Genomic DNA, 11,356 nt, shown 5'->3' on the forward strand with positions numbered 1-11,356 from the left:
GTAGCTTATTTGTTTTAGAGAAGTTATATAGTGATATTACATGAAAGATGCAACAGTGCAAATTTAAAAATTAGTAGCAACTATGGTACTTCACTGGAGACTCGTTGGGTAAGGCTTGGATGGCAGAGTAGCTTGATGTTAGGGGCTAATTATTGGGCCTTATGGGCCATGGACTGATGTAGTTCAAGCGGATACATCAGAGTACAAAGGCTATACCAGAATGAATATAGCCCGTGTTACATGTTCATCCAGTGCGAATCTCTAATTGCCAGTTTCTTGTACAATAGACTGGTTGACCTCTTTTTTTTTTTGTTCTGTTGTACACCAAGTTTTGGCATCTCCAACACTCTTTCTAATGGTAATGGTGACTGATTGTAAACTTATGTTTTTTTAAGAGTTTCTCCGGCCGATATTCTTTCAGTGGGTACTAGATCTTGTCAGTGCCGGCGGTGAGTGGCTTTTGTGATCTTCAAAACTTATTTGGCAAGGGTGTTTACAGGTGTTCCTTTTTCTTTGCTGTCTTTTTAGTGTGATTCTCAAGCTCCGACACACAGTGGATGATCGAAGGAAGAAGACGTCCGAATTGGTTTTGATGGACTTTTAGAGGTCATTTTGTGTCATGTTATCTTTGTTTTCCTTGATTATATATATCATATCGCTACTAGAGCAACTATAGTTTTCCTTAATCAAGGTCTGGATCTAAGTGGATGTCGGCCATTAAGTTTAATGAATACATGAGAAGGTTATTAAATACCTATTATAGTTCTTATTACTGAAAATTGTAACCTATCATATAATGGAATCTTTTAGTTATTTTATTTGTCTAGATATATATATAGGGGCCTCATTTTGTGTTTCGTTCCAGGGCCACAAAATGCTAGGTACGAGCCTGTTTAAAAACGCTAGTGAAATTGTCTGTTTTGTCAGTTTTTGTCAAATTCAGGTACGTCTGGTATACCCGAATCTGAACCTGAATTATTAGGTGCCAAAATCTCATCGGGTAGCGTATTCTCCCGTAAAAATCGAATATCAGTTTGTAATACTTGAACTACAATATCCAAATTATTTGGGTTACTCGAATGCCCACCCCTGGGTTGCGCCTTAGGCTTGCCAAGCGACTTAAGGCAACCTGGTGACGTCCATGCTCTCGCGAGGTTCCTCCTGGGAGAGAGTTTGGATAGCTTTCTGTCGAGGAACAATACTAGGGTACCCGAAGAGGAGGAGCTAATGGTCATCAACATTGATTCATCCTAGTAGTCAAGAGCACGACTACAGCTCCAACCGACCCCCTGGTGCGTAGGCTCCGCCTCGCCCAACCCTTGGGGGCGGGCTCCGTCTCACCCAACCCCGAGGCCGCGGGCTTCGCCTCGCCCGTCCCCGAGGCCATAGGCTCCACCTCGCCCGACCCTTGGGGGCGGGCTCCATCTCGCCCGACCCCGAGGCCACGGGCTCTGCCTCGCCCGACCGCTAGGGGCGGGCTCCGCCTCGCCCAACCCCTCAGGCGCGGCTCCTGACGGAAGCCCATACCGCTGCCAACCACTACAGGCCAGAAAGCACAACCTAAGGTCAAACTTCTGGCATCGTGCAGGGAGCGAGCACATCTCAACATGACCCGTGCCTGCGACATGTCACTCCAGGGAACTCACATCACCAATAGTGACGGACGCGTGGTCACTATGCTGCCTACTCCATGTACGGCCGCTGACCAGCACGCTGGTTCGCCGCGTCGCCCGCCGGGGCGGAATGGGACGTCACGACCCGCTGACAACGCCAGGGCATGGCATCAGCGGCGAACAGGCGCCCCGCGTGGAGCTGTCCCTATCACCATCTGCAGTGTCGATGGGACCCGCACAGAGGAAAAGAAAGGCTCGGCGGTCCTGGAAGCCTTCCTCTCCTTGTCTCTTCTCCCTCTTTCTCTCTGTGTAACCTGCTCTTCTCCTTCGTCTATAAAAGGGGAAGCAGAACGTCCTAGGAAGAGGGCGGTTCACCACTCTACACGGCTGTAGACATCAAAACACACGTCCTAACACGCCTTAGGAGCACACGCACATCAGAGACTTGGGACTTGTCCCTCTCTCGCTCGTTTGTCACCCCTACTACAAACTTTCAGTACTAGTAACACGAGCAGCAGCGACGAACTGGACATAGGGACTTTCTGCCCGAACCAGTATAAACCTCGTGTCCTCTAAGCACACCATCCGAGCCAGACGCGCAATACTAGAATTTTATTCGACAGTGGTAACTCGAAACATCGACAGTTGGCGTGCCAGGTAGGGACTTTTTGTGCGTCTCCACGTCCACATCAGGCCTCGGATGGCTAGTCACGGCGTCAGCTGGGTCCCGGACACGCACGTGCGCTTTGGGAACCTGGACTTCATCGTCACGACGGAGGTTGCAATCAAAAGGCTCAGTCAGGGCTCGGGACAAGGCATAGAGGAATTTAGAAATGAAGTAGTTCTAATTGCCAAATTGCAGCACAGAAACCTTGTTAGGCTCCTTGGTTGTTGCATTCATGGAGATGAGAAGTTGCTAATTTACGAATATTTACCAAACAAAAGCTTGGATTGCTTCATTTTCGGTATGTATAAACTAGTTGTATTTTATACAGAGGAAAAGAAGAAGGTAGTCATAGTTACTACTCTAATTTGCTTGCTTACTTTACTTATAATACCGTATATAGATGCTGCAAGGAAAAAAGTTCTTGATTGGCCAACAAGGTTCAGGATAATCAAAGGAATATCAAGGGGAGTTCTTTATCTGCACGAGGATTCAAGATTGACAATTGTGCACCGAGATCTCAAAACAAGCAACATATTGTTGGATGCAGATATGAACCCTAAGATATCAGATTTTGGTATGGCAAGAATCTTTGGAGGGAACCAACAAGAAGCAAATACTAACACAGTTGTTGGGACATAGTAAGTAATCATCCATGCCTCTATGTTTTCTCATTTTCCTATACCTATCCAATTTTTTTACATACATACTGCTAATTATTTTTAAGCAGTGGTTACATGTCTCCTGAATATGCAATGGATGGAGCTTTTTCTGTCATGTCTGATACATATAGCCTTGGTGTTATACTGTTGGAGATCATAAGTGGTCTGAAGATCACTTCGACTCACTCCACGAGCTTTCGTAACCTATTAGCTTATGTAAGTATAATGGCATTCTTCAAATTTTACAAATTCAAACAAAACATGCCGATATTCTATGAATTTTTCTTGAATTGGTCCAGGCATGGAGCTTATGGAATGATGGCAAGGCAATGGATTTGGTGGACTTATCCCTTGTCGAGAGTTGTTTACCGAATGAAGCTTTGAGGTGCATCCGCATAGGACTCGTGTGTGTGCAAGACAATCCAAATAGTAGGCCACTTATGTCAACGGTTGTGTTCATGTTGGAGAATGAAACCACATTGCTTTCAACCCCAAAACAGCCCCTATACATCTCACAATGGTATTTAGAAGCCCAAGGAACAGGAGAAAATACAGACAGTTCCATGATGGATAGCATAAGTGTCTCAGTGTTGGAAGGACGGGAATGGTAAGTGATTAGATTACATCTGTTTCATTGGAGTCAATTGCATCGTTGTGATGACAAGAAAGAATGTATCATCTTTGCTTGCCGCACATTAGAGTCCGCGGCAATGGCCTTCTTCGCCTTACATGGGTGGCCTTATGTCTTTTGGCGGCTTATAAACTAAGTTTTATTTGGCGTGTGACACTCTTTCATTTTAAGCTTTTGTGTCCTGTAATATTTTTGGTCTGATTCCCCAATTGTGGGGATGAAGCAGGATGTTCTTCCATTATCTAAAAAAATAGTGTATTGGGACAAGAGATGGAGTACAACTAGGACTAGGTTACTCACTTCGTCTCCAAATAAATAAATTTCTAGAGTTATCCTAAGTCAAATTGTTTTAAGTTTGTTCGAATTTATAGGAAAGAACACTAAAATTTATGGTACAAATTAATATAATTGTAAGATTATTTGAAATATATTTTCATAATGTGTTCATTCGGTGTCATAAATATTATTGTATTTTTCTATAAGTTTAGACAAATTTGAAAAAATTGACTTAAGACACTTTAAGAATTGATTTATTTAGGGAATGAAGGAGTATATATTTTTAGAACAGTCATTACATGGTTTTAGGACACCTTAGCTCGTTATTGTATGGAATAATGGAAATGGCACAAGACGACGCCTTGTGAAACTGTTGTGTGCCACCGCCGGGTCTCCGAGGCTGGCCCCTTGGTCTCTCGCTCTGGGCCGCTGGGCTAGGCCGAAAACACTCGAAGAGGGTCCAATAAGTCCAACAGACTCGTCTTTTTTTTTTCCCCCTTCTCGAATACGCAGAACGACAAATCTTGCTGGCGCCGGCGCACGCGGCACGCCTACTGCTCAGCTTCATGCAATCGTGCTTGATCGTGTAAAGGGTCTGTGCTGTCGCAAAAGCATCTGGCGTTCAGGTCGGCCGCTGCCACCAGTAGTCAAGGATGCACACTAGCTTCATTCCCCGGCCGGTTGGCGGCGGCGGCATTGCATTGTCTTCCCGATGACCGATAGCACGTTACACTTACACCAGATTTAGTGCCTATAGTGAACGAGCAGAACATGATGATGGGCCTCATGCACAGGGGAGGGGACAATGCCTCTGCTTGTGTTGTGTCCACTGGCCATTGGATTGGCATGCAATCACAGCTCAAAGCGAAGAGGAGGACGACAACGGGGAGCTACAGCCAGGCCTCTGCTTGGGTTGTTGTGGCGCAGCTGTTTGACTCCAGACTCCGGCAACCTGGTCGTGCGCAAGCAGGGCAGCGGCGACGTGCTGTGGCGGGTGTCGTTCGATCACCCGTCGAACACCTTGCTCGCCGGCATGAGACTCGGCAAAGACCCACAGACTGGAGCGGAGTGGTCACTGCACTGGGTTCTCCTTTGCCGTGTGAACTTGTTTCGAGAGTCACTATCGGAGACGGTTTTTTTTTTTTTTGTCGAGTGTCCCAAACTTTACCGAGTGCATTTTATCAGACGCTCGGCAAAGAGGCTATTTACCGAGTGCCGAGTACTCGGCAAACAATAACACTCGGCAAAGACCAGGTTTGCTGAGTGTCGGACACTCGGCAAACCAGAACACTCGGTAAAAGGCCGCTGTCGTTAACAGCCGGCAGCCACCGTTAACCCTCTCCTGACACTCGGCAAAGCGGTGATTTGCCAAGTGCCATTTTTTGACACTCGGCAAACTATATTTTTTTTTCCACTTTTGACCTCCAAACTTTTTTTTCTAGTCCTCATACAATACCGAGTACACCATGTTCCAATGTGGCACATTTCTCGGACTTTTTCTACATTTCTTTAATTTATTTCATTTAATTGAATTTTCTTGGATAATTCAAATTATAACCGCTAGTCATTCGAATAATAAAAAAATGAATGAAAAAATGATATCCATGTTATTTAGTATAATGTGAAGCCGTATCCAGGAAGACCACTAATTTCGAACATCTTGTTCACAAAACATGACCACGAACTTGCGGTCGAGTTGTTTTTAAATTTTATAAAAAGCAAATGAAGTCCGAAAATCAAAAAACTTATCAAGATGTCATGATATCATATGTGGAGGCTGTGATAAAAATTTGAGAAGGTTTCACGCAAGTTGTCATGTACGATGCTTGTAAACCAAAGAATCTCCGAAGAAGTTTCATAATTTCGTAAAGAGATCGACGAGGTGGTAAGCATTGTACGTGACAAACTTGTGTGAAACCTCCTTAATTTTTTATCATAGCCTCCACATATGATATTCATGACATCTCGATAAGTTTCAAGATTTTCGGTCTTCGTTTGCTTTTTATAGAATTTAAAAACAACTCGACCGTAAGTTCGTGGTCATGTTTCGTGAACAAGATGTTCAAAATTGGTGGTCTGTTCCTGGATATGGCCTCATATTATACTAAATAACATGAATATTATTCTCATTCATTTTTTCATTATTCGAATGACTAGCAGTTATAATTTGAATTATCCAAGAAAATTCAATAAAATAAAATAAATTAAAGAAATATAGAAAAAGTCCGAGAAATGTGCCACATTGGAACATGGAGTACCAGGTATTGTATGAGGACTACAGTATAAGTTTGAGGGCAGGAAGAAAAAAAATAAAAACGATTTACCGAGTGTCTGCATTTGGTGCTCGGCAAAGAAGCCTGTTTGCTGAGTGCCAGGACGGCTCGCACTCGGCAAAGAATTTAAAAAAAATTAAAAAAAAATCTCTTTGCCGAGTGCCAGGCCGGGTGGCACTCGGCAAAGAATTTTAAAAAATTAAAAAAAATACTTTGCCTAGTACCAGATCGGGGGCACTCGACAAAGAATTTTTTTTTAAAAAAAACCCTCTTTGCCGAGTGCCAGGCCAGTGGCACTCGGCAGAGAATTAAAAAAATTAAAAAAAAACTTTGCCGAGTGCCAGATCGGGGGCACTCGGCAAAGGGGGTATTTAACCCCGCCGGCCAAGCCGGCCCACACACACCGCACACACGCACGCAGGTAGCTGACCACGCCAGCGCCGTCGCCGCCGCCCGCGCCCGCGCCGCCGGAGGAGGAGAAAGAGAGGAGGAGGAGAGGAGGAAGGAGGAAGAGAAGGAGGAGGAAGGAGGAAGGAGGAAGAAGGAGGAGGCGCCCCGGCCACCGTTGCCACGTCCCCGGCGCTTCCCCAGTCGTCGCCTTGTTCATCGGCGCCCTGGCCCCTTCACCACCACCGCCCTACGACGCCCACTAGGTATGCCCTACCGTCGTCGTCGTCGTCGTGGTAGTATTACTTGTAGTTGCGGTAGTAGTAGTGGTAGAGTAGCAGTGGTGGTAGTCGTAGGAGTGGTTTGTGACATTGTTATATATATATGTGGTTGGATATAATCTTGTGCATGTCGGCCATCGTGCCGTTCATATATATGTGCATGTCGGCCATCGTGCCATTGGTTTACTTGCAGGTTTTGGAAACCTCACTGTGCAGGGGAGGTGCTGCCGAAATTTTGTATTGACAGTTTTATGTTTCTTTTTTTCAGAGAAGAGCCCGTCGAAGCGGAGCCGGAGTACCTCGGTGACTCTGATCGCCTTCCTCGCCGTTGCGGATCTGTCTGCACCGCTTCGCCTCGCCACGGCCCCGCTAGCCTGACTCCACCGCCACCCTAGGTATAACCCATCTTTCCGTATTATGATCGTAGATCACGTAACCCAGTTAGGCGTCTCCCGTTCGAAAGAGATATGGTCGGAAATATGCAGATATTTTCATATCTAAAACCGTATCTGTTTCGAATTGTTCATGTTTTTTGGACAGCCCGCGGATGCGTAGGTGGGGTTAGTTTCCATGGTCTGCTCCGATCCGAGACAGAGTTTCGGCATCATCTTCCTGTTGTTCTCCGGATACACACTCTCTTGGTGCCGCTACGGGTGTAGTTCCGCCACCTTCGCTATTCGCTCCACCTCCACCTCCACCTCCTCACTATTCTACTCCTATGAGTATAAATGTTTTAGTTTGTATGTTCATGCTTACGGTCAAACCTAGTGGAGTATAAAAGTATTATTCATGTATGGTATATATTTATCTTGTCTCACACATGCAATCTCTTCTCCTTTATGCAGAATCAATCGACGGCATCGAACGATCCTCATGCTTCGGCGAATCCTTCACCAAATCAGTCTCATTGGCCATCTTGGTGATGATACTTGTGGTTGTTAATGATACTTTTATTTGTAATTGTGGTTGTAGATGATGGAGCACTTGGATTACTTGTGAACTTATTTGTGATATATTGTGAGACATGTGATATTTGTGATATATATGTGGTGTTGGTGATATATATGTGTTGTTGATGATATATATGTGATGTTGATGATGTTTGTTATATATATTTTCTGTTTGTTTGGATGGGATGTAAAAAACAAATAAAAAAGGCTGTTTTCAGTCACTTTGCCAAGTGCAACGGCCATGACACTCGACAAAGTGACTACCTGGGAACATGCTTTGCCGAGTGCAAAGGCCATTGCACTCGGCAAACATCACAGATTTGCCGAGTGCCACGGGCCAGGCACTCGGCAAAGGTCGCCTGTTTGCCGAGTGTCTTGCCGGTGGCACTCGAGTCAACGGCACTCGGCAAAGCGGCGACCTTTGCCGAGTGCTTGACCTCGACACTCGGCAAAGCCGCCGTCACGGTGGCGCTCGCCGTCACGGCGACTTTTTTTTGCCGAGTGTCAGATTAGCACATTGGCAAAGGCTTTGCCGAGTGCCCGATAAAGTGCACTCGACAAAGAGGTCTTTGCCAATAAACTGTTTATCGAGCGCCCTTTGCCGAGTGCTCGACAAAGGCTTTGCCGAGTGTATATCGACCTGAGGCACTCGGTAAAGAAGTTGAATCCGGTAGTGAGTCACGCTAATTTGGTGATTGAGGATTGCCACGGTAAAATTAAAACACACCCTATCAGTAATTTTCGAATGTTTATACCGCCTGACACTGAACAAGGAGAGGTCAAAGTCAAAGCCATGAAACTTTATTTTCGTCGGCTATTAGCTTTGAACCGTCGACGGAACAGGTTTAGCTTTTGGTCCGACGTTGGGCACGTAGGCGTCTTGTGGGACAGACGACCACAGGCGTGTGCTTGTCAGCCGGGGCCGTAACGTGCTGGGATATCAGCACGGCATATCGCGGTGTTCCTCTGGTTGGCTAGGCCACCGAAGAGACACACAGTATAATTGGGCTATAGATGGCCTAACGCCTCACTCAAAAAAGCACAACCCAGGTCTGGTCTGGTACTAAGCTCATTGTGCCTATGCCTACGCCTGCTATGACACGGTCATAGTCCCATGTCTAGGCCGTGTTCTCGGCCCACACTGACGACACGGCAATAATGACACTGCTACAGTGTCGTTTTGTTTTTATTTGGTAATAATTGTCCAATCGTTGACTAATTAGGCTCAAAACGTTCGTCTCGTAAAGTACAACCAAACCGTGCAATTAGTTTTTGATTTCGTCAACATTTAGTACTCCATGCATGTACCGCAAGTTTGATGTGACGGAGAATCTTCTTTTTGCATAGTGTGAAAGTTGGGAATTTGGTGAAACTAAACAGGGCCATAATGGCAGAGTTGCGTTATCCGCTTGGAAGCTGGCTCCTGCACCTGCGGACCAGCCCGCACTACGGGAAACAGGGCCTTTGCCGAGTGCAACTTTCTTTACCGAGGGCTAAAAGTCGAGCACTCGGCAAAGAGCTATTTTATCGAGTGCCGCACTCGGTAATGATAGACACTCGGCAAAGAAGGCTTTGCCGAGTGTCAGGCACTCGGCAAAGCCAGACACTCGGCAAAGGCCCTTTTTGTTGAGTGTTAGGCACTCGGCAAACCCTGGCACTCGGCAAAAAGCGGCGTCAGGTAACAGCCGCCGCTTACCGTCCAGGTTTGCCGAGTGCCAGCGGGTAGGCACTCGGCAAACACTTCTTTGCCGAGTGCCAGACCCTGACACTCGGCAAAGAATAACGGCGAACTATTTTTTTCCCACTTTTGAGCTTCAAAATTTTTTTTCGAGTCCTCCTACAGTACATGGGACTCCATGTTAAAATTTGGTACATTTTTATGGCTTTTTACTATATTTAGTTAATTTATTTCATTTAATTGATTTTTTCAGAAAATGCAAATTTGAACTGCACGTGCATCGAATAATGGAATTTAATGATTCAAAAAATGATATTCATGGTATTGAGTGTAGTGTGAGGCCGTATCCAGGAACGGACCCGAAATTTCGAACATCTTGTTCACGAAACATCTGATATCACATGTGGGGATGTCTTAGTTTGTAAGCATCGTACGTGATAACGTATATCAAACCTTCTCAAATTTTTATCACATCCTCCACATACGATATCATGACATCTCGACAAGTTTCATGATTTTCGAACTTCGTTTGCATTTTATAGAATTTAAAAACAATTCGTCCGCAAGTTCGTGGTCATGTTTCGTGAACAAGATGTTCGAAATTTCGGGTCCGTTCCTGGATACGGCCTCACATTACACTCAATACCATGAATATTATTTTTTGAATCATTAAATTCTATTATTCGATGCACGTGCAGTTCAAATTTGCATTTTTCGAAAAAAACAATTAAATAAAATAAATTAACTAAAATAGCAAACAGTTCGGGAAATGTACCAAATTTCGACATGGAGTACCAAGTACTGTAAGAGGACTACAAAAAAAGTTTGGAGGTCAAAATACAAATTTTTTTTTGATTTGCCGAGTGTCATCTTTTGACACTCGGCAAACATGCTCTTTGCCGAGTGCCAGCTGCCAGGCACTCGGCAAAGAGCGTGCCAAATTTTTTTAAAAATGTTTGCCGAGTGCCTCTCCGCCCGGCACTCGGTAAAGTGGTATTTTTTTAAAAAAATACGATGCAGTGCGGTTTAGGGTTTAGATTTCAAAAAAAGGAAAACACGTTTGCCGAGTGCCCCGATCTGGCACTCGGCAAACCGGCAGCCCTAGTCCTTTGCCGAGTGCCAGATCAGGGCACTTGGCAAATGGCACATCCACACTTAGACAAACCGGCCACCCAACCGTTACCTCCCTCCATCCCACACACGCACACACGTGCGCCGCCACTCCGCCGCCCGCGCACGGCGGCGCGTCCCCGCCGGCGTGCCCCCACCTCCTTCGCCCGCCCCGCCCCGCCGACGCGCCCCCACCGGCGTGCCCCCACCGCCTTCGCCCGCCGGCCCGCCCACACCGGCGTGCCTCCGCCGGCCGCCCCGGACACCACGACCCACCAGCGCCCGCCGCCCCACGCCCGCCGCTCCAACCCCGCGGCCCGCGCCCCGGCCCACGGTAACGTCGCCCCGACCCTCTCGGCGCGACCCCGACCGTCCTTGGCGCGACCCCGACCGCCGCAGCCATCCTCTCCCCGTCCCCGGTGCGCCTCGGCCGACCCCGACGCCCTCCCAGCCCCCGACTCCATAGGTGAGTAGTAGAGTAGCAGTGGTAGTATGTTTTAGTAGAAGTAGAGTTCGATAGAGTAGTAGTAGTAGTAGGTGGTTGTGGTGGTGGTAGTAGTAGTACAGTAGGTGGTTGTGGTGGTAGTAGTAGTAATAGGTGGTGGTGGTGGTGGTTGTAGTAGTAGAAGAGTAGAGTGGCGGTGGTGGTGGTGGTTGTAGTAGTAGAAGAGTAGAGTGGCAGCGGCGGCGGCGGTGGTGGTGGATGAATGTGACTTGGCAATGATATGTTGAATTGAATGCATATGTATATGTGGTTGTCGGCCATCGTGCCATATGTTTTTTTGTAGGTTTTGGATACCTCACCATGTAGGGGAGGTTCTGCCGAAATTT

General features: G+C 46.5%; 1 protein-coding gene across 1 annotated transcript; it reads left to right on the forward strand.

Moving 5' to 3' along the window:
* Window positions 1–2,313: 2,313 nt before the first annotated feature.
* LOC136496162 (cysteine-rich receptor-like protein kinase 10) lies at window positions 2,314–7,165 on the forward strand. Its single transcript, XM_066491859.1, has 6 exons — window positions 2,314–2,578; window positions 2,681–2,918; window positions 3,008–3,155; window positions 3,239–3,546; window positions 4,774–4,889; window positions 7,056–7,165. Exons 1-6 carry the CDS (start codon window positions 2,314–2,316, stop codon window positions 7,163–7,165), a joined length of 1,185 nt encoding a protein of 394 aa, XP_066347956.1.
* The last annotated feature ends 4,191 nt before the right edge of the window (window positions 7,166–11,356 follow it).

This window comes from Miscanthus floridulus, chromosome 12, assembly GCF_019320115.1.
Source record: "Miscanthus floridulus cultivar M001 chromosome 12, ASM1932011v1, whole genome shotgun sequence".
Classification (NCBI taxonomy): domain Eukaryota; kingdom Viridiplantae; phylum Streptophyta; class Magnoliopsida; order Poales; family Poaceae; genus Miscanthus; species Miscanthus floridulus.